The 23,932-nt window shown below is 43.5% G+C and overlaps 1 protein-coding gene and 1 pseudogene across 1 annotated transcript; both read right to left on the reverse strand.

The window, feature by feature from the left end:
• Positions 1-194: 194 nt before the first annotated feature.
• Positions 195-12,904, reverse strand: LOC139388379 (mitoguardin 2-like). The gene is made up of 5 exons (XM_071134998.1): positions 12,818-12,904; positions 12,080-12,182; positions 11,228-11,745; positions 10,593-10,796; positions 195-1,186 (listed from the first exon to the last, which is right to left on the reverse strand). Exons 3-5 carry the CDS (start codon positions 11,492-11,494, stop codon positions 1,145-1,147), a joined length of 513 nt encoding a protein of 170 aa, XP_070991099.1. The 5' UTR covers positions 11,495-11,745; positions 12,080-12,182; positions 12,818-12,904; the 3' UTR covers positions 195-1,144.
• Positions 11,638-23,932, reverse strand: LOC139387792 (mitoguardin 2-like; annotated as a pseudogene).

The following is a 23,932-nucleotide window of genomic DNA, read 5'->3' on the forward strand; positions in this document are numbered from 1 at the left end:
CGACTCCGACTGGGAAAATTCGTTTTGGTCATACATCTCGCAATTCCAATTCGGGAACTCGGGGCACTTTATAGAGCTCGACTTTCTGATCTGAAAATGACTGACGTAATTCAACCTTTTTTGTATGAGTTTCCTGTTGTCATGAAAGCGCCATAATTACAAGGATTCTGTGTTTCCAATGCAAAAGGGGTTGCTTTTGGTAATGAAAACAAGTTATTATGTGGAAACATTTATTACATGGAAAAGTGATGTATGTTTCTGTAGGATGCACCATGCTGCCTTGTTGACAAAATGACAGAGTGGTGCAGATTATTGTTCGATTTGGGAAGGGTGCACCTCCCAGCCCCCTTTCGCTGGATGATGTGACAGGCCTTGCCCAGGGCCCCAGGCTCAGCATAATCTAATCCGCCCAATGATCATAGTGCTATTGCTCGAGTCTTGTCCAATCACAGGTTCGCAACTTTCACTGGAGACAGGCGGGACATGATGTGCGTGATGAATTGTCTCTACCTTCTTGTCCTTTGTGCTGTTGTCTGTGCCCAATAATGTTTATACAAATCAAATCAAATCAAATTTATTTATATAGCCCTTCGTACATCAGCTGATATCTCAAAGTGCTGTACAGAAACCCAGCCTAAAACCCCAAACAGCAAGCAATGCAGGTGTAGAAGCACGGTGGCTAGGAAAAACTCCCTAGAAAGGCCAAAACCTAGGAAGAAACCTAGAGAGGAACCAGGCTATGTGGGGGTGGCCAGTCCTCTTCTGGCAGTGCCGGGTGGAGATTATAACAAAACATGGTCAAGATGACCAGCATGGTCGAATAATAATAAGGCAGAATAGTTGAAACTGGAGCAGCAGCACAGTCAGGTGGACTGGGGACAGCAAGGAGTCATCATGTCAGGTATTCCTGGGGCATGGTCCTAGGGCTCAGGTCCTCCGAGAGAGAGAAAGAAAGAGAGAATTAGAGAGAGCATATGTGGGATGGCCAGTCCTCTTCTGGCTGTGCCGGGTGGAGATTATAACAGAACATGGCCAAGATGTTCAAATGTTCATAACTGACCAGCATGGTCGAATAATAATAAGGCAGAACAGTTGAAACTGGAGCAGCAGCACAGCCAGGTGGACTGGGGACAGCAAGGAGTCATCATGTCAGGTAGTCCTGGGGCATGGTCCTAGGGCTCAGGTCCTCCGAGAGAGAGAAAGAGAGAAGGAGAGAATTAGAGAACGCACACTTAGATTCACACAGGACACCGAATAGGATAGGAGAAGTACTCCAGATATAACAAACTGACCCTAGCCCCCCGACACATAAACTACTGCAGCATAAATACTGGAGGCTGAGACAGGAGGGGTCAGGAGACACTGTGGCCCACTCCGAGGACACCCCCGGACAGGGGGTTTGTGCTGCTACCTTTCTATGTTGTCGTCTTAGGTCTCTCTTTATGTAGTGTTGTCTCTCTTGTCCTGATGTGTGTTTCGTCCTATATATATACATTTATTTTTTTGCCAGCCCCCCTCCCTGCAGGAGGCCTTTTGCCTTTTGGTAGGCCGTCATTGTAAATAAGAATTTGTTCTTAACTGACTTGCCTAGTTAAATAAAATAAAAAATGACCCCCCTCCCACATTCTGAAATTGCTTTTTTGTCCCCCCCAATTTTATCATTGCACTGTGATACAAAATGCGGCACCAGTGTGCTTTAGGACCATGCGGATGCCTCAGAGCTGTCGGGTAGGCTGCTTTCTGGCTGAAATGCAAGGACAAAACAGAACGTGCGGACAGGCTGTGTGAAGGCAAAGCTTCTGAAAGGCTGGTGTATAGGACCAGTATGGGAGAGATTAATAGAGGGAGCTGCTGTCAGTGTACTTGCGCTTTTTCTCTGAGTTGTACAAGCAAGCAGAGCAGAAACTGGCTACTCTTTAGTTGACTGATCTAGCTGGCAAGGTAACTGCTGTTTGACAGAAGAAAAATACTTTGCAGTGCTGAGCTAGTAGTGTAACTGATGTGTTAAGTTATCCAATGTTTCATCCCCTCTCGACTTAAGTGAATGAACTACTAACAGCTAGTTAGCTAGCTAATAACTACCACAGCCAGTTCAGCTCTAGCTAGCCTATGGCTATCTGTCAGGTAGCAGTATGTAACAGCTGTTGTGTGTATGGAAATGTTTTGTAGTCTTTGTTTCCCATTTCAACAGAAGTAAATTGATATACCATTATACCATTAGCTAGAGCTAGCCAAAGGTTTGCTAATGTTAGCTAGCTAGTTCATAAACTTTAGCTATTTTTGCCTCAATCACACTAGACCTAAATACAGATATGTTAGAATGCCCAGTTATGTTCATATAATCTCAGACATAAATGACTGCAATGTAAAAACCATCCATAGAACTACAGTGGGGCAAAAAACTTATTTAGTCAGATAAAAATTGTGCAAGTTCTCCCACTTAAAAAGATGAGAGAGGCCTGTAATTTTCATCACAGGTACACTTCAACTATGACAGACAAAATGAGAAAAAAAATTCCAGAAAATCAAGCATTTCAAGGTCCTGGAGTGGCCTAGCCAGTCTCCAGATCTCAACCCCATATAAAATCTTTGGAGGGAGTTGAAAGTCCGTGTTTCCCAGCAACAGCCCCAAAACATCACTGCTCTAGAGAAGATCTGCATGGAGGAATGGGCCAAAATACCAGCAACAGTGTGTGAAAACCTTGTGAAGACTTACAGAAAACGTTTGACCTCTGTCATTGCCAACAAAGGGTATATAACAAAGTATTGAGATAAACTTTTGTTATTGACCAACTACTTATTTTCCACCATAATTTGCAAATAAATTCATAAAAAGTCCTACAATGTGATTTCTGGATGATTTTTTCTCATTTTGTCTGTCATAGTTGAAGTGTACCTATGATGAAAATTACAGGCCTCTCTCATCTTTTTAAGTGGGAGAACTTGCACAATTGGTGGCTGACTAAATACTTTTTTGCCCCACTGTATATGCCAGTTAAACTGAATATCATGCACTCAGAAATGTTTTTACTCTGCTGGAGGTGAGAAACATAAAAGGGAACATATTTTGAAGGCTGGCTGATTTCTGGTAAAGAGTATGTTCTTTTATCGCAGCATGTCTACAGATTCTCCCTGTTTTTGTTTGCTTGCTGGTGTTGGGGAGAGAGTTGAGTTATTGACTAGACTGGTGGGGGTCGGGCGTACAGGCCGCTTAGGCTGGCTAGGCGGTCTGGCTGAAATGTTATATAGAGGACGTCTTAATAAAGTAGATCAAAAGTGAAGTCTTTGTACTTTATTTGTAAGGTTTGTTCATTTATTAGGCTATTGGTTAAAAGGTGGAATGATTTAGTTCAGTCTTATTACTTAAACATTTAATAATGGTCTTTTACCTACAGTAGCATGATGACTGTGGGTATATTTGCTTACTTTTTGTTGTGGGTCATGGGTCAAATTATGTGGTCTGACAATTCAGGAAATTATCTTTAGATGCCTCCAAAAATGGGAGGATCCCCAGACACCCCGCCAAGTTATGTCCACCCCACTTCTACAAACTAAAGCTGTGCCCCTGTCCAATTGTGAAGAATCACTAGTAATTATTTTTAAATAATTCAGGTTATGCTGTACGATATCTAACCAGTCTCAACTGATTGGATATCATTGGCTCATTCAATTTAATACATACATTAAATTGCTACTGTCACGTTCATACCTTTATTTCCTTTGTTTTGTATTTATTGGGTGGGCAGTCTATGTTTGTTTTTCTAGGTTTTGGGTATTTCTATGTTTCGGCCTAGTATGGTTCTCAATCAGAGGCAGGTGTCAGTAGTTGTCTCTGATTGAGAATCATACTTAGGTAGCTTGGGTTTCACTGTGTGTTTGTGGGTGATTGTTCCTGTCTCTGTGTTTTGCACCAGACCAGACAGGGCTGGTTTTGGTTTTCCACGTTTATTGTTTTGTAGTGTTCGTGTTTATCTTTTTTTATAAAAACATGAATCAATATAATCACGCTGCGTTTTGGTCCGCCTCTACTTCACCCCAAGAGAACCGTTACAGCTACACTACCTTTCCAGGTTGATTATTGGAATAATACACAAATTAATGTGTTCTAACCAATGAGACATAGTTAAACATTTCAACGTTAACTTAGAGATAGCAACTCTTTCAGGTGAATTAAAGTTAAAATTCCCAAATAGCCTATACAGGTTAGATTTATCATTAAAATCGATTTAATCAATTAAATCTGTTTTGGCAAGTTCAGTAATAACCAACTCGCATTACTGACCCAGTCTTGATGATTCATTGACATTTACAAACTGAGTTAAATCGTGTTTGCAGCCTCCAACTCAAAAACCCAAACATTACATAAATTGAAATAACTGATAATCATAACAATGAGCAATCCATCAAATGGGTTTCCACCCATTTCCCCTCTAATCAGTGGACCTCCACCCACGGAAAGATTGATCACTGACCTCAGCAACGATATAAATCCTAACTATGCCGAGGGGCTGGAAATTTTAGATTTCGATGCCATAAGCGAGAAAAATGCAGACATTGCGACAGATGCCCTTCAAAATAGACTATCAGGCGGAGGCCTGGTAAAGGTTCTCTCCAGTTTAGCCCTCAACTATGCCCACCAGCAGAGATGGACAGTGCACCAGTACCTCAGTGCCCAGCAGAGGCACGAGCATGAAGGGAGTTCAAGGCACAGGTGGAGAGAACCAGGGAGCTGGCATCGAAAGCCGAAAAGGAGTAGCTACTGCTAGCCGAGGAACTGTGTGTGAGGACAGATAAATTGGAAGATCTGTCTAACACTTATAACAAAGAACGCGAACAAACTCTTGACCAAGTCCGTATTCTTAAAGGAACAACTCGTTTTAGCCAAAACTAAATACGATGAAGTCCACGCAAAGCTAGATGAATCTGACGAGCTAGCTAGAAACCGGGGCAAGCAACTTGATGCCCTGCAAGCGGTTGTGAATGAAACCACTCAAAGCAATAATGCTCTATTCCAAAAGCTGCAGACCAAAGACGATCAGTTAATGAACACAATGACCAAGTTGGAGGACAAAACAGCAGAACTCATTGAAGTCGCTGATTTAATGAAGGATGAGAAAGACCAAGTGAGAAAGTTGGAAAAGGTGACCTCTAAACAAAAGGAGGACATCGCATCACTGGATCTCTCACTCCACACTCGAGACCTCTCACTGCAAACCATGACAGATAAGTATGAGGCCGAGCGGAGCAAGGGTGACACCTACGTGTCTAAAATACACACCCTCCACTCCCAGGTGGACTCTGCGATGCAGCAGAACACCACCCTTAGGTATCATCTGGAGGAACTCCAGAACAGTCACGAGCTATCGCGGGACAACCAAACCAAGCAACCTAGCTCACGCCCGGAGCTCAGAGACTGAGGGAATGTAGATGACAGGAGATTTCAGTCTCTTTCTCTTGGCCATTCGGCCCACAGTGAATTGGGGCCTCCTTGCCAACACAACCACAGCTTGACTTTTCCTCTTGGCCTTTCGGCACACAATTCCCCACGGGAGAGGGCAGATGCTCATTAAAATCAATTTAATGAATTATATCTGTTTTGGCAAGTTCAGTAATGACCAACTCGCATTTCTGACCCAGTTTTGATGATTCATTGACGTTTACAAACTGAGTTAAATCGTGTTTGCAGCCTCTAACTCAAAAACACAAACATTACACATTACATACATTACACATTATGATCCCCGCACTTGGCGGGGATCGCCTTGACAAAATCGTCAAAAACTTCCACCTCTTTGACCCCGTTCCAGGAAAGCCAAACGACACTGAGACATTCTTAGCAGACATAGAGGACGCCTTGGATGGCTACCCAAATGCTACGAATGCAGACAGGCTCTACCTTTTGAAGCGAACGTCCAACAGACACGTGACAAGGTTCATCCGACTACAAGAGCAACAAGTGCAAAACGACTATGCTAAACTTGCCACGGTTTTGAAAATAGAATTCAGTGGTTCTGCGACTCGCAAACATGATAGCTCGTTGGCTAACAATATCAGACAAGCTCGAAATGAACATCCACAAGCCTACTATCACCGGCTTCGTTCAGCTTACTCTGGCATGCTCACTGAAGCTGGAATGGAAGATCTATTGCCATTTAAACAACTGTTCCTGTCAAACATGTCTCCCAACTTCAGTAACTACTTGGGCCCTACTGCCCACGTTGGGTTGCCAATCTCGACGCTCCGAGAACTTGCAAGCATCGCTTTCGAAGCATCAAAAGCAAACCGGGCTAAGAGCCCGGACACCTCGACTTTCGAGCTTAGGCGTGAACCATCACTCGAATTAGAAGGTGCTGCATTGGGGACATGTGCGGTAAAAGATGACGATCAAAGGGGGTGGCTACCAAGTAACCACCACCCCGACAACCCCCTTGTAACAATAGCCACGATGAACGTCCCCAATCTAACAGGTCCCGCAGAGATCAACCTAGCCGATATGCCCCTGCGCCTAACCCTCACAAAGGGTCAGGACCTAAGGGTAACAAGCGTAACAAGGGCAACAAAGTGTTCAACAATGATCTAAACGCTAACCGAAATTATCTAAAAGCTCTGATAAGAGATGTGCTGCATCGTAAGAAATCTGAGAAAGAGTACAAGGATAAGTCATCATGACTAGGCGTAAAATCGTTGGAAACCAAGTCCGCCGAAACTCATGCAATTCGAGATGACGCAAACATTTCCATTACCCCCGCCCCTACTCAAATCCCTGTCCAGACACAACTCGTTCTAGACACAAGCCTGCAGGTTTTGTCTACAGACTTGGATACAGATGTGGAGATGCACAAGATAAGCAGCTTTGCAACAGACGATTTCTCTCCCATTCCGATAGAGGACCTACTGGGTCACGTAGGTGACTTATCCGTCTTGGAAATCGACACAGATTACAAACCGCTTCGTTCTCCCAACCCACTCCATTTAGATGGGGATATGACGAGAAAAACCAACTCGAACAGGCCATACCTTAGAACAGTCCTGGAGGACTGTGACCTGTCACGCTCTGATAGATTCGGGTTTGACAATTTCCCTCATATCCAAAACCTTGCTGGATGAACTAAAAAGGGCAGTGGACCCTGCAAAACGTTGGTTGAAAACGGAGCATTGAGATACCTTCGAGGCTTCACTCAAGCTACCTCGTCCCTAACCAAACGTCTCCTACTTAAACTCAACTTCGAAAGTGTGTCACTGATCCACCCCGTATGTGACTAGCATCGAAATTGAACGGATGCTGATTGGGATCGATTTAATTGACCGTTTGGTACCACTAATGGATTGGAAAACCAATCAAATCCGGTCACATACAGTCTATGTGGGAGCAGACATTTTGGTAAGATTGGGTGTGAAACTCGATACCATACACCAAGTTCTTTGGTCTTTGGTGCAGCCAAACCAACATGCCTTGTCATTCTACCCGGTGCAAATGGCATCCGGGCAGACTATTCCTGAAGCTTGCAAGGTGCTATGTTGATTCCGGCAAGAACCACAGAGGTTTCTGTAAGACTGAACCTGGCGCCCGGACACCGGATGGAAGGCAACACTGCGTTCTTCCAACCCTCTCCGCAACTATTCGACTTGGGGCTAACTATCAATGGCAACCCGCTGTTGGAACTAACCGCTAGATCCACTTACCTCCTGGTACAAAATCTGACTCAAGCGGATATTTCCATTTCTCGGCACACTCAGCTAGGAACATTGATCAATTACTCCTTCCATGATTTTGAACTGATTGTTCCCATGGATTGGGCCTCTTCCGTCCTCCCTAGACCTAGATGGAGAGGGAGGTAGTCTGTTTACTTGTCAGTCAAAAGCAATCGCACTAACTCTCGTATTGCCACTTGACGACACATCAACGTTCAGGCTGGATGTCGATTCTGACAGCAAGGTCGGCCAGGTCGGCCAGAGGCAACAAGTATCTCCTCACAGTGACTTGCGCATTCACAAAGTGGGTGGAGTGCCTGCCGGCGACCAATGACACAGCGGAAACCACGGCCGTTCTTTTGCTAAATATCACGATCGTCGTATTGAGGAGACCAAAGCGCAGCGTGGTGTGAATGCATACTTTAATGAACGGACGAAAAAACACGAAGTACACTAAAACAAACAAACAAACTAACAAGACGAGCGTGACAGCTAAAGAAACACTGTGCTAACAAGCATCATAACATAGACACAAACAACGCAAATAATGGTCAGAGTGTGACACTAAACCACGTTTTCAGTCGTTTAGGCCTGCCAGGAGAAACCATGGACAGCAACAGAGGAACCCACTTTTCGGCAGCTGTAATGACCGAACTGTGGAGGCTTCTGGGAGTCAAAGCTAAACTCCACATCGCATACCACCCTAGGAGCTCGGGCAGGGTAGAAAGAAGCAACCAAACAGGGAACCGATGGTTGGTCAATACACTGTCCGCGTCCGCCACTATGACTTACGAACGCCATGACTCCATCAGAGGGGGCGATTATTCACATATACGACCTCGCTCTATACCAACTTCCTGACGACAGGATAAACACAGAGATTGAAATGCTGGACACTTTTCCTAAACATTCCCTTGAGTTACCACAAGCCATTCAAAACCAAATCCAGTATGAGGGACCCATGACTGTTGATCTTAGCGTACTGGATGAGGCACTTTTAGTTGACCTGACTGACTACAGACCAAAAGATTGGTCTTTTCACCCGCTCTTGGACGGTGCCGGACAGTATCCTGACTGTTAACATGATCCTTGGTCTTATTTCCCTTGGCGTGTGCACCTACTACGTACACAGGCGCACACGTGCAATGGAAGACCTAATGAGGTCTTATACTAGGATCACTCGTGGGACGGAAGAGATCCCGATTTTTGGAAAGTTGGCAATAGATCCTGAAACCCCCTTAGGGGGCCCAGTCCCAGCCTCCTCTCCCGAACTTGCTAGGTCAGCCCAGTAATGTTCCCAATGTAAGCTTTGGCCTTCAGGGGCCAAGTTTTTCCAAGTGCCTTAACTACCCACCTGCAAGTAGGATCACATTAGAGACAATGCCATGATAGAGTCATTTAGCCAAGACCTTGGACATATATAGAACATAGTCCAAATTAGATGATTAAGGTGTGGTAGACACATTTAGCATTTTTTTATGTTTTTCTTCCATTATTTTTTGTTTAATTGCCTTTGACACTTAGGAAGCAGTAGAGCCCCAATGCCGCTCGTTTGGGGAAGAAATGTAATGATGTATTGCCTGAGTGTTGTGCGTTATTAACGTCTGCCAAGTTATTGCCTAGATCCACTAGCCGGGATAACCGGACAACGGGTCGGAACACAGAGCCACTGTCGGACCTCCCAGATCCATTCTGGTGGTGGTCCGCAGCTTGCGGAAATCCTACCAGGGTGAACCACCAAAGGGGGGAGGGGAACTGCTATGATGATCCACAAACCAGGACATCCGATGGTCATTCTTATGGTGGGTTGCAACATGCAGAATCATTCCAAGTTGAACCTACCAGAGGGGGACTGTCATGACTAGGTCAGGTTACAGGAGACCACAACCCTACAGATTATCTCTCAACCCCAACAGAAGAGGAGAGATCTAGGGGTCTGAAGATTTGGGGGTTTTATGACCCGTCATGCCCCTGGTAAATCTTAGGACACAGACAAATTCCTTTTGTCCTGTTACTATGGAGAACCAGCCTCAGAACATTAAACATGAAATAAAGGGACTTTGGAACAATGGTTTCTGTCAGATATGCAGTCAATGCAGTCTTTCCATGAGTTCAGTACATTGAGCAATGTCATCATGAGATGTAATTTATTTCTAAGAAAAATCAAGCTTGTGGTCATGACGATAGATGGAATATGAAAATGTATGTCATTTTTGTTTTGTTATTAAAGGTTAATAGATGACGTTATTACGAAAACATTGTAACGTCAACAGTTTGCCTAGTATATGTTTGATGTTTATACATTGTACGTTGTATGGAAAATGTCCAAATCAAAGAGAATGTTTTGGTAAAGATTAAATGTGAAGTTAGTTGTCTAAAATTGGATTTGAGTAAAATCTAGACCTTGCCTCTTAACTAGGTACGACGTTCAGAACGAGATTGTAGAGGTAACTGATTAATTAGCGGCTGTTGTAAAATCGATATTCGGATATTCTTTGAGTTAATTTGGGAAATAGAGACTCAATAAAAACGTATTTTCCCATGGTGCCCCAGGTTAATGAGTTAATAATTGCTTGATTCAGTTAATCACGCAATTAGAAACGTTTAATAATTCGATGAGCAACAGTCGTCACATTAACTAATACAACGTCACAACACTTTTCATCAATCAGGCTCCTAGCACTATCATAATAAATACGCTAAATGAAATGAATGGATGATCGATTGATTGAGACAGAAGCAAGGAGGTCCTTTAGCAGACAATAACATCACATCTCAGTGCAAGTTCTTTTGCCCAAGGGTGTCGGAATGATAGTCAAGAGGAGATCGCTTTGGCTTATGGTAATTCACCTCCCCGCTTCACTCAGTTTTTATAACATTTACTCCCTACTAAACACTACCCATGTCTCAGGGGTGGTTGGAGAGGCCGGGGCCGGCTGCTGCATCTCCTTGGGGTAGGGCTCCAGCAGGCTGTCGATGCCCAGGTAGCCAAGCAAGATGTCGCTGTGGCGGTGGGACAGGCTCAGGAGGTCCTCGGCCAGAGACTGGGCTGAGGTGACATTGACATGGTCAAACATGTCCTTCAGGTACTGCATTATTTGTTGCTGTGGCATAGCAGAGAGAGAGTGAGATATGCAGTCGATGCAGTCTTTCCATGAGTTCAGTACATTGAGCAATGCATAATTTATTTCTAAGAAAAATCTAGTTTGTTTTCCACATGCATTTCACTTCTGAAAATCTGGGTACACTGTCTACAGGAATTACAATACTTGAGAGATTAAGGCATCCCAGAGATTAAAACGCTGTAGAGATCACTTTGATTCAATTTGTGATTTAAGGTGAGCTCTATGCAAGAATCAAGGTAACACCAGGACAAACAGACAAAGCACAAGCATGAAATTCCTTGCAAAATCATGAGTAAAAGAGCAAATTAGCAGAAAATGAAAAAACAAAGTGATGTGTGACCTTTAAATACTGGTAGTAGATAAATCAGGGACAAAAGGTCAGGGGGAAAAGTCCAGATTAAAACTCCCACCTTGAAGATGGTGCAGACCTCACTGAGGTGCTGTCTGAGACCCAGGAAGCTAAAGGCCAGGACAGGGCTCACGTATTCTGATATGGCGTAGAAGTGGGAGATGAAGCCATCTGGAACCATCAGCAGATGCCTCTTGGCCTTCAGAACGGACCAGCACGCAGTAGCCAGGGCCTGAGAAACACACACAATGCATGATTTATTACATTTCAGGATATTTTTGCCAAAGGTATAGTTGAAGTGAATGCAATAGACCCTGTTGTCCAGCATGTCAGCCTGTGTAATTATGTTATGTTTGTATTACAGTTGTTATTAAGCCTGATAAGATCAATATAGCTTGATGGCTATAGGAGTGTGTGTATGAGAGATTCTGTGTGTGGTCTCAATGTCTCCTTAAAGCTGTCGGAGAGCCATCAGTTCCTCAGCACGTCCACCACGGACAAGGGTGGGCTCTCCAGGTCCTCGAAGGCATCCATTGGGATGAAGTCCAGCACAATGTCAAAGAAGTTCATTACCACCACCTGGCAGAGGTCATAGGTCATACGAGGTCAGGGGCTTCAAATACACCTGGGTTGTATATTCATTAGTGCACACAATAGCAAAACAAGCATTTCTTATTGGTAGAAAATAAGTTCAGGTAGTCCCTCCCTGTTTTAGTTGTTTGGTGTGCAATGAATATGGCCCAGCTCTACACCACATGTAAAGTGTGAGAGTTCATGAGTTGTCACGTACTAGTCAATCTACTCAGAGGGATTTATAGACACTGATTCTAGCTATAATTATCTTATGAAAGAATTACTAGAAACTCTACATACTTTCATTTATGTTTGAGGATTTTTTTTAAAAATGTCTCACCCCTCAACCCTCTAGCTCCATCCATCTTTCTGACCAGCCAAGTCTCCTCTCTCTGGGTGTAGAGAAGCATGTCCTCATACGCTTCCAGGAAGGCTTTGGGACTCTACAGGGAACAAAGGGGAACAAAACAATGAAGTTACAACTGGAGATACTGTGTTAAAAAGTAACAAACATGTTCAGAGAGATAGTGAAGATACAGGGCTTTTGGGGTAAGGATATATACAGTATGTACACAAACGTATGTGGACACCCCTTCAAATTAGTGGCTTCGGCTATTTCAGCCATTCTGTGCTTCCAACTTTGTGGCAACAGTTTGGGGGAAGGCCCTTTTATTTCAGTATGACAATGCCCCCTTGCACAAAGCAAGGTCCCTACAGAAATTGTTTGTCGAGATCGGTGTAGAAGAACTTGACTGGCCTGCACAGAGCCCTGACCTCAACCCCATCAAACACATTTGGAATGAATTGGAAGGCCGACTGCGAACCAGGCCTAAACGCGTAACATCAGTGCCCGACCTCACTAATGCTTGTGGCTGAATGGAAGCAAGTCCCCACAGCAATGTTCCAACATCTAGTGGAAAGTCTTCCCAGAAGAGTGGAGGCTATTATAGCAGAAAGGGGGGGACCAACTCCATATTAATGCCCATGATTTTGGAATGAGATGTTCGACAAGCAGTTGTCCACATACTTTTGGTCACGTAGTGCATGTATCGGTACGGATATAGGTGAGTATTGTCACCATGTTTGCCTTGGTCATGAGTCCTGTGATCCTCTGCTTGCCGGTCTCCATGAAGAACGTCCGGTGAGTTTCGTCCAGCAACAGAACCTGTCGAAAACAACAACTGACTACTGCGGACTTCAGCAAAGACCCATATTGGTCACATCAAATCCATAGTAACATTGTCAATTTAAGCAATAAGGCAACGAGGCGGTGTGGTATATGGCAAACATACCACATCTAAGGGCTGTTCTTTGGCACGACGCAACCACAAACCCTAGAGGGGCCTTAATGCTATTATAAACTGGTTACCAATGTAATTAGCACAGTAAAACATATTTTTGGGTCATACCCGTTGTATACGGTCTGATATACCACGGCTTTCAACCAATCAGCAGTCGGGGCTCGAACCACCCAGTTTATAAATACCAATAAATCATCTTCAGTAAGCATTTCAGACCTGGAAAGCTTGTCTCACACAATGGAGCTTGGCTAGGAAGCCCTGATCACCATAGCATTCTAGCAGCTTAGTTCTGAGGGGCGATGAAGGCGGAAAGATGAGAAAATGAAACGGCAATAGATATCAGTTTGTTTTATGTCGGAAATACAGTGGGCTCCAAAATGACTGGCACCTCTGACTGGCAATGCACAAACAATACTTTTAAAAAACTATATAATTATAGAGAAACTCAAAAGATCAACATGTGAGAAATATTGTACTTTATTAATGTTTCAATGGAACCAACCAAAATCATTCAATGATTTAATACAAAATAAATTTAACCAAAATCAAGGTTTCATAATTATTGGCACTCAAATCAAATCAAATCAAATTTATTTATATAGCCCTTCGTACATCAGCTGATATCTCAAAGTGCTGTACAGAAACCCAGCCTAAACCCCCAAACAGCAAGCAATGCAGGTGTAGAAGCACTCATCATTTAGTATTTAGCGCAACCACCTCTGGCAAGAATAACAGCATGGAGTCTTTTCCTGTAATGTTTGACAAGGTTAAGGAACACATCTGGAGGGATTTTGGACCATTCCTCTATGCAGATCCTTTCAAGATCCTTCCCATTCTTGGGTTTGCGCTTATCAACTGCCCTCTCCACTCAGCCCACAGGTTTTTGATTGGATTGAGGTCCGGCGACTGAGATTGATTTTGTTGTCACAGAACCATTTCTGTGTGGATCTTGAGGTATGTTTCGGGTCATTGTCTTGTTGGAAAGTCCACCTACGGCCATGTCCCAGCCTTTTGGCAGAGGCAACCAGATTGTCAGACAAAATTGCCTGATACTTGGTAGAATTCATTATGCCATCAATCTTAACCAGTGCCCCTGGACCTCTGGAATTAAAACAGCCCCAAAACATCACTGACCCCCCTCCATATTTCACCGTGAGTATGAGGTGCCTCTCCTTGTATGCATCTCTGTTTCGACGCCAAACATGCCGATGCTGTATCTGACCAAAACATTCAATTTTGGTCTCATCTGACCAGAGCACCTTCTTCCAGTCATAATTTAAATGACGTTTGGCAAACTCCAAGCGCTTGCGTCTATGTCTTGGGGTCATTAAGGGCTTTCTTCTGGCAACCCTTCCAAAGAGCCTGTGGATGTGGAGGTAGCGTCTGATGGTGCATTTTGAAACCTGGTGACCCAAAGACGCCACCAAGGCCTGTAATTCTTTCACAGTGATTCTTTGAGATTTTGTTGCTTCTCTCACCATCCCAAGCAGTTGTCATACCAGGCAGTGATACAACCAGTGGTGCAGCTGTGGAACCTTTTGAGGATCTGAGGGCCCATGCCAAATATTTTCAGTCGCCAGAGAGGGAATAGGTTTTGTCGTACCCTCTTTGTGACTTTCTTGGTGTGCTTGGACAATGTTAGTTTGTTGGTGATGTGGACACCAAGGAACTTGAAGCTTTCAACCTGCTCCACTACAGTCTTGTCAATGAGAATGGGGGCATGCTCGGTCCTCCTTTTCCTGTTGTCCACAATTATCTCCTTTGTCTTGAACACTTTGAGGGAAAGGGTTGTTGTCTGGCACCACACGGCCAGATCACTATCATTTGTTTTTCAACAGGACAATGGCCCAACACACCTCCAGGCTGTGTAAGGGCTACTTGATCAAGGAGAGTGATTGAGTGCTGCATCAGATGACCTGGCCTCCAGAATCACCCGACCTCAACCCAATTGAGATTGTTTGGGATGAGTTAGACCACAGAGTGAAGGAAAAGCAGCCAACAAGTGCTCAGCATATAGGTAGGGCTCCAGCAGGCTGTCGATGCCCAGGTAGCCAAGCAAGATGTCGCTGTGGCGGTGGGACAGGCTCAGGAGGTCCTCGGCCAGAGACTGGGCTGAGGTGACATTGACATGGTCAAACATGTCCTTCAGGTACTGCATTATTTGTTGCTGTGGCATAGCAGAGAGAGAGTGAGATATGCAGTCGATGCAGTCTTTCCATGAGTTCAGTACATTGAGCAATGCATAATTTATTTCTAAGAAAAATCTAGTTTGTTTTCCACATGCATTTCACTTCTGAAAATCTGGGTACACTGTCTACAGGAATTACAATACTTGAGAGATTAAGGCATCCCAGAGATTAAAACGCTGTAGAGATCACTTTGATTCAATTTGTGATTTAAGGTGAGCTCTATGCAAGAATCAAGGTAACACCAGGACAAACAGACAAAGCACAAGCATGAAATTCCTTGCAAAATCATGAGTAAAAGAGCAAATTAGCAGAAAATGAAAAAACAAAGTGATGTGTGACCTTTAAATACTGGTAGTAGATAAATCAGGGACAAAAGGTCAGGGGGAAAAGTCCAGATTAAAACTCCCACCTTGAAGATGGTGCAGACCTCACTGAGGTGCTGTCTGAGACCCAGGAAGCTAAAGGCCAGGACAGGGCTCACGTATTCTGATATGGCGTAGAAGTGGGAGATGAAGCCATCTGGAACCATCAGCAGATGCCTCTTGGCCTTCAGAACGGACCAGCACGCAGTAGCCAGGGCCTGAGAAACACACACAATGCATGATTTATTACATTTCAGGATATTTTTGCCAAAGGTATAGTTGAAGTGAATGCAATAGACCCTGTTGTCCAGCATGTCAGCCTGTGTAATTATGTTATGTTTGTATTACAGTTGTTATTAAGCCTGATAAGATCAATATAGCTTGATGGCTATAGGAGTGTGTGTATGAGAGATTCTGTGTGTGGTCTCAATGTCTCCTTAAAGCTGTCGGAGAGCCATCAGTTCCTCAGCACGTCCACCACGGACAAGGGTGGGCTCTCCAGGTCCTCGAAGGCATCCATTGGGATGAAGTCCAGCACAATGTCAAAGAAGTTCATTACCACCACCTGGCAGAGGTCATAGGTCATACGAGGTCAGGGGCTTCAAATACACCTGGGTTGTATATTCATTAGTGCACACAATAGCAAAACAAGCATTTCTTATTGGTAGAAAATAAGTTCAGGTAGTCCCTCCCTGTTTTAGTTGTTTGGTGTGCAATGAATATGGCCCAGCTCTACACCACATGTAAAGTGTGAGAGTTCATGAGTTGTCACGTACTAGTCAATCTACTCAGAGGGATTTATAGACACTGATTCTAGCTATAATTATCTTATGAAAGAATTACTAGAAACTCTACATACTTTCATTTATGTTTGAGGATTTTTTTTTAAAATGTCTCACCCCTCAACCCTCTAGCTCCATCCATCTTTCTGACCAGCCAAGTCTCCTCTCTCTGGGTGTAGAGAAGCATGTCCTCATACGCTTCCAGGAAGGCTTTGGGACTCTACAGGGAACAAAGGGGAACAAAACAATGAAGTTACAACTGGAGATACTGTGTTAAAAAGTAACAAACATGTTCAGAGAGATAGTGAAGATACAGGGCTTTTGGGGTAAGGATATATACAGTATGTACACAAACGTATGTGGACACCCCTTCAAATTAGTGGCTTCGGCTATTTCAGCCATTCTGTGCTTCCAACTTTGTGGCAACAGTTTGGGGGAAGGCCCTTTTATTTCAGTATGACAATGCCCCCTTGCACAAAGCAAGGTCCCTACAGAAATTGTTTGTCGAGATCGGTGTAGAAGAACTTGACTGGCCTGCACAGAGCCCTGACCTCAACCCCATCAAACACATTTGGAATGAATTGGAAGGCCGACTGCGAACCAGGCCTAAACGCGTAACATCAGTGCCCGACCTCACTAATGCTTGTGGCTGAATGGAAGCAAGTCCCCACAGCAATGTTCCAACATCTAGTGGAAAGTCTTCCCAGAAGAGTGGAGGCTATTATAGCAGAAAGGGGGGGACCAACTCCATATTAATGCCCATGATTTTGGAATGAGATGTTCGACAAGCAGTTGTCCACATACTTTTGGTCACGTAGTGCATGTATCGGTACGGATATAGGTGAGTATTGTCACCATGTTTGCCTTGGTCATGAGTCCTGTGATCCTCTGCTTGCCGGTCTCCATGAAGAACGTCCGGTGAGTTTCGTCCAGCAACAGAACCTGTCGAAAACAACAACTGACTACTGCGGACTTCAGCAAAGACCCATATTGGTCACATCAAATCCATAGTAACATTGTCAATTTAAGCAATAAGGCAACGAGGCGGTGTGGTATATGGCAAACATACCACATCTAAGGGCTGTTCTTTGGCACGACGCAACCACAAACCCTAGAGGGGCCTTAATGCTATTATAAACTGGTTACCAATGTAATTAGCACAGTAAAACATATTTTTGGGTCATACCCGTTGTATACGGTCTGATATACCACGGCTTTCAACCAATCAGCAGTCGGGGCTCGAACCACCCAGTTTATAAATACCAATAAATCATCTTCAGTAAGCATTTCAGACCTGGAAAGCTTGTCTCACACAATGGAGCTTGGCTAGGAAGCCCTGATCACCATAGCATTCTAGCAGCTTAGTTCTGAGGGGCGATGAAGGCGGAAAGATGAGAAAATGAAACGGCAATAGATATCAGTTTGTTTTATGTCGGAAATACAGTGGGCTCCAAAATGACTGGCACCTCTGACTGGCAATGCACAAACAATACTTTTAAAAAACTATATAATTATAGAGAAACTCAAAAGATCAACATGTGAGAAATATTGTACTTTATTAATGTTTCAATGGAACCAACCAAAATCATTCAATGATTTAATACAAAATAAATTTAACCAAAATCAAGGTTTCATAATTATTGGCACTCAAATCAAATCAAATCAAATTTATTTATATAGCCCTTCGTACATCAGCTGATATCTCAAAGTGCTGTACAGAAACCCAGCCTAAACCCCCAAACAGCAAGCAATGCAGGTGTAGAAGCACTCATCATTTAGTATTTAGCGCAACCACCTCTGGCAAGAATAACAGCATGGAGTCTTTTCCTGTAATGTTTGACAAGGTTAAGGAACACATCTGGAGGGATTTTGGACCATTCCTCTATGCAGATCCTTTCAAGATCCTTCCCATTCTTGGGTTTGCGCTTATCAACTGCCCTCTCCACTCAGCCCACAGGTTTTTGATTGGATTGAGGTCCGGCGACTGAGATTGATTTTGTTGTCACAGAACCATTTCTGTGTGGATCTTGAGGTATGTTTCGGGTCATTGTCTTGTTGGAAAGTCCACCTACGGCCATGTCCCAGCCTTTTGGCAGAGGCAACCAGATTGTCAGACAAAATTGCCTGATACTTGGTAGAATTCATTATGCCATCAATCTTAACCAGTGCCCCTGGACCTCTGGAATTAAAACAGCCCCAAAACATCACTGACCCCCCTCCATATTTCACCGTGAGTATGAGGTGCCTCTCCTTGTATGCATCTCTGTTTCGACGCCAAACATGCCGATGCTGTATCTGACCAAAACATTCAATTTTGGTCTCATCTGACCAGAGCACCTTCTTCCAGTCATAATTTAAATGACGTTTGGCAAACTCCAAGCGCTTGCGTCTATGTCTTGGGGTCATTAAGGGCTTTCTTCTGGCAACCCTTCCAAAGAGCCTGTGGATGTGGAGGTAGCGTCTGATGGTGCATTTTGAAACCTGGTGACCCAAAGACGCCACCAAGGCCTGTAATTCTTTCACAGTGATTCTTTGAGATTTTGTTGCTTCTCTCACCATCCTCCTCCCTATCCTGGGGGGCAAAATGCATTTGCGTCCTCTACCCATGAGGTTTTCAACTGTTCCATATCTTTTGAATTTTATAATAATTGCCCTGACAGTGCTCAGTGGTATATTCAATCGTTTGTGGATCTTCTTGTAACCATTACCAGATTTATGAAGGTCTACAACCATCTGCCTCTTTTTAACTGCCAGTTCTTTTGTTTTCTTCATGGTGTTGGATGACAAATGGATATTGCATGTGTGTTACCTCATTTTTACACCCTAGTGAAACAGAAAGTGATGTAATGGCTCAATATAGTTCCTTAAGACTTAAATAAGTGGAATTTAATTTGTGGTTTAATTTTGGTAGATGTTATTTACAATAATCTTTAAGGGTGCCATTAATTGTGAAACCTTGATTTGGAGGACATTGACTTTTAATTAAATCAATAAATTATTTTGGTTGGTTCCACTGAAACATTTTGAAAGTACAGTGTTTCTCACATTTTGAGTTTATCTCTATAAAAATATTGTTTATATTTGTTTAAGCATGGTTTGTGCATTGCCAGTCAGGTGCCAGTAATTTTGGAGCCCACTGTATATGGTTGTTGGTAGGGCTGTGGCAGTCACGAAATTTCATCAGCTGGTGATTGTCAAGCAAATAACTGCCGGTCTCGGTAGTCTCAGTAATTGACTGTTAACTAACATAAACACATGTAGCATCTCCTGGCTTCCACTCATAGCCTACAAGCCACTGATGCAGCCCTTTGGAACATATACATTTTAAAAAGTCTATTACATCCATGTAATACAGCCTACACCTTCACAATGAATCCATGTAATATAGCCTACACCTTCACAATAAATCCATGTAATACAGCCTACACCTTCACAATAAATCCATGATTTATTTTAGACAGGTCTAAAGAAGCATGATATGAAGAACATGTTGTCTATTTCAGAAGAAAAGAATAGCCTACTGAGTTGTCCTTATGTTATACCAGAATGGCGCCGGAGGGGATGGCTGCCGTTTTACGGCTCCTAACCAACTATTTTGTTAGTTTTTTAGCGTTGTTTGTAACTTCTTTTTTAAACTTATTTTGGACATAATGTTGCTGTTACCATCTCTTATGGTAAAAACAACTTCTGGTTATGGTTAAAACAACTTCTGGACATCAGAACAGTGATTACTCACGTAGAACTGTAGGAAGGTTTTTCTTTAACGAGTCCAACGAAGGATAAACTGCTTTCTCAGGAATGGGTCCAAATCCCCATCATTTACGTGAAGAAAAGACGGAGAAAAAGGGGGCGGAGGTCGGGATGCCTTCTGAGAATTAATAGGCGAGTGAGTAAACCTCCAATACCATTCGTTCTATTGGCCAACGTGCAATCATTGGAAAACAAAATGGATGATATAGAAGCAAGACAATCCTACCAACGCAACATTAAAAACTGTAATATCTTATGTTTCACCGAGTCGTGGCTGAACAACGACTGATAATATAGAGCTGGCGGGATTTTCCATGCATCGGCAGAACAGAGAAGCTACGTCTGGTAAAACGAGGCCCGGGGTGTGTCTATTTGTCAATAACAGCTGGTGCGCAATGTCTATTATTATAGAAGTCTCTAGGTATTGCTCGTCTGAGGTAGAGTACCTTATGAAAAGCTGTAGACAACACGATCTACCAAGAGAGTTCTCATCTATATTATTCGTAGCTGTCCATTTACCACCACAAACCAATGCTGGCACTAAGACCGCGTTCAACCAGCTGTATAAGGCCATAAGCAAACAAGAAAATACTCATCCAAACGCGGCGCTCCTAGTGGCCGGGGACTTTAATTTTAACTCATCTCTACCACATGTGAAACCAAAGAAAAAAAATAAACTATAGACCAAATTTACTCCACATACAAAGCTCTCCTTCACCCTCCATTTGGCAAATCTGACAATAATTCTATCCTCCTGTTACCTGCTTACGAGCAAAAATGAAATCAAATTTTATTTGTCACATGTGCCGAATACAACCGGTGTAGACCTTACAGTGAAATGCTTACTTACAAGCCCTTAAAACTTCTTACGGATAGGCGGGACAGTCGCATCCCGCTTTGGCAAAAAAACAGGGAAAATGCAGCGTGGCAAATTTTTAAAAATGATATAAAAATCAAACTTTCTTAGTTCCTAAGAAATATAATTTGCCAACGAGAACTCACTGAACAGACAGAGACCTCAAAAATGTTTCTGAATGGTTAGTCCTCGGGGTTTTGCCTGCTACATAAGTTCTGTTACACTCACATACATGATTCAAACAGTTTTAGAAACTTCAGAGTGTTTTCCATCAAAATCTACTGATAATATGCATATCTTATATTCCTGGCATGAGTAACAGGAAGTTGAAATTGGGCACGCTATTTATCCAAAAGTGAAAATTCTGCCCCCTAGCCCCAAGAGGGGGCAATACAATAAAAACAAATGAAATACCTTAAAAAATAAGAAATAAAAGTAACAAATAATTAAAGAGCAGCAGTAAAATAACAATAGCGAGGCTATATACAAGGGGTACCGTTACAGAGTCAATGTGCGGGTGCACCGGTTAGTCAAGGTAATTGAGGTAATATGTACATGAGTTATTAAAGTGACTATGCATAGATAATAACAGAGAGTAACAGTGTAAAATATGGGGGGGGGGGGTGTTCAGGAGTCTTATGGCTTGGGGTAGAAGCTGTTTAGAAGCCTCTTGGACCTAGACTTGGCGCTCCGGTACCCCTTGCCATGCGGTAGCAGAGAGAACAGTCTATGACAAGGGTGGCTGGAGTCTTTTAGGGCCTTCCTCTGACACCACCTGGTATAGAGATCCTGGGTGGCAGGAAGCTTGGCTCCAGTGATGTACTGGGCCATACGCACTAACCTCTGTAGTGCTTGCGGCCGGAGGCCAAGCAGTTGTCATACCAGGCAGTGATACAACCAGTGGTGCAGCTGTGGAACCTTTTGAGGATCTGAGGGCCCATGCATTTGCATTGAAGTCAGAGTGATTAGAAGGACAGAGTACTGCCTTCATGACTCGTGACCGCTGGTGTGGCGGTAATACGGTCACCGGAACAGCCCTAGTTGTGAGTAACAGTACTCAAATAGTATTTGCACTTGATTGATCTTGCCTTCGGCTCAATGGAAGCTACAGAATAGTCCCAGAAGTTACAAACCCTCTCCAAATCTATCACTTTAATTAAGCACTCAAAAAATACTATTTGAAATCAGGTCTAGTACTTAGCTACTAGCTCTTACCGGAGCTCTCGACGGGGCACGCTGCCATCCTGGACTAGTGACATGGCCTCGTCGTAGAGAGCAGAGGGCCTCAGAGAATGGTACACCTCAATCCTCATCCAGAGATAGCAGGTTAAACAACTGCACAGAGGACAAGAGATGGAAAGGCACATTCCTTAGCACACGTGTTAATATCACAGGATACATGATAGTCATGAGGATACATAGGATACATGATAGTCATGATGGACTGTGAGTGTATAGCAGAAAGGAAGTGTAAGGAAGTGTGTGTGAATTTGAGTGAGAGAATACGTGCGTGAGAGATGCTGAGTGAATGAGAGAGATGGAGAAAGAAAGAGAAACCAACCTCTGCCGCTGAGAAGAAGGAATCGCCCGAAGTGTTCTTAGTGGTGTTGTCTTCGTACATTCTACTGTCCAAGTTTGTCAGAATGAGCGTTCCCTCACTCTCTGGCAGGACAACAAAGTAAACAGTCTGTGCCAAAACTCAAGGACTACACCATCTAAATGACTCATTATGGCTAAATGCTAAAGCTACTATCTATGCAGAAAATAAGTAGGTGAATGTTAGCAGCATTCTAATAGCTAATGCTACAGCTACCGTCCACAAAGAAAATCAACAGATGTGTGTAGCATGCTAATTACCAAAGTCTGTCAGCAGGCTATCTGGGGTGGTGCCAAAGTCCTCCTGTAGGTAGTAGGCCCGGTGCAGATGGGTCTCCAACTTCTCGGCAAAGACCTTTTTACGCGACTCGGACTGAAACCATGAAAACAAACAAAAATCACTACAGTCACTGATTAATTCAAATCACAATTTGTGAGAGTGCGGCTTCCTTTAGGCCATGAGAAAGAGATTCATATCTCAACGGGACTCATGTGGTTAAATAAAGGACAAATTAAATAAAATACAGAAAATAAAAAAGTGTAGCGTACCGTTGAGATAGTCCTGTGGCGTACCATGGGCAGGTCGGGGCAAGCCGCCGCCCCCTCCAGGGCCAGGTTTGTACTGGCATTGGAAGCGTTGGAGTGAGAGCGGTGACGGATGTTGTCACGACTTTCGCCGAAGTCGGTCCCTCTCCTTGTTCGGGCGACGTTCGGCAGTCTACGTCACCGGCTTTCTCACCACCGCCAATTCACTTTTTATTTTCTATTTGTTCTGTCTTTGTCTTATCACACCTGGCTTCACTCACCAATCACTTGTTTATTATTTAACCCTCTGTTCCCATGTTGTATTTGTGAGTGATTGTTATTTGTTACGTGGATGATTGTCAGGCGTTTTGTTTTAGACCGTGTTTTTGGCACTTGTATGTGTTATGTGCAGTCATTTGGTAACCGGTATTAAAGTGCGCCTGTTTATTATACTCCGCTCTCCTGCACTTGACTTCGCATCCCATATACACGCATTAATGATGTTGAGGGCCTGCTCCCACTTCTGGAGGGCCTCCTCAAACAGCTCCATGCCTGGGGGAGATGAGGATGTGATCAGAATAGCATTGAAAATGAGGAAAAGCAGGATTTTGGCAAGGGGCTAGATCAGTTTCAATGGTATATGAATGGAGGGAGGATAAATGTTGGAAAGCAGGAATTAATGATTGATCAGGAAGAGTGGCATTCCTGGGAGGAGGAAGGGAAGACAGGGGACCTTATTGTCTGTTCCCATTCCTTACCATTTTTCCAAGAGTATGCAACTCCCTTGCTCACTCTCACTCATGGATGTGTAAGCAATGTGGTGGGAACCCAT

Source organism: Oncorhynchus clarkii, chromosome 29 (genome assembly GCF_045791955.1).
Source record: "Oncorhynchus clarkii lewisi isolate Uvic-CL-2024 chromosome 29, UVic_Ocla_1.0, whole genome shotgun sequence".
In the NCBI taxonomy this organism is placed as follows: Eukaryota; Metazoa; Chordata; class Actinopteri; order Salmoniformes; family Salmonidae; genus Oncorhynchus; species Oncorhynchus clarkii.

Bases quoted from the DNA above. Each gene is read 5' to 3' on its own strand.
- LOC139388379 (XM_071134998.1), bottom strand. From the start codon at position 11,494: ATGCTGGACAACAGGGTCTATTGCATTCACTTCAACTATACCTTTGGC. The intron at 10,797-11,227 runs GTGGGAGTTTTA...GCTATGCCACAG, and splicing joins AGGTCTGCACCATCTTCAAG to CAACAAATAATGCAGTACCT. The intron at 1,187-10,592 runs GTAGTGTTTAGT...TCTCTCTCGGAG, and splicing joins CAACCACCCCTGAGACATGG to GACCTGAGCCCTAGGACCAT.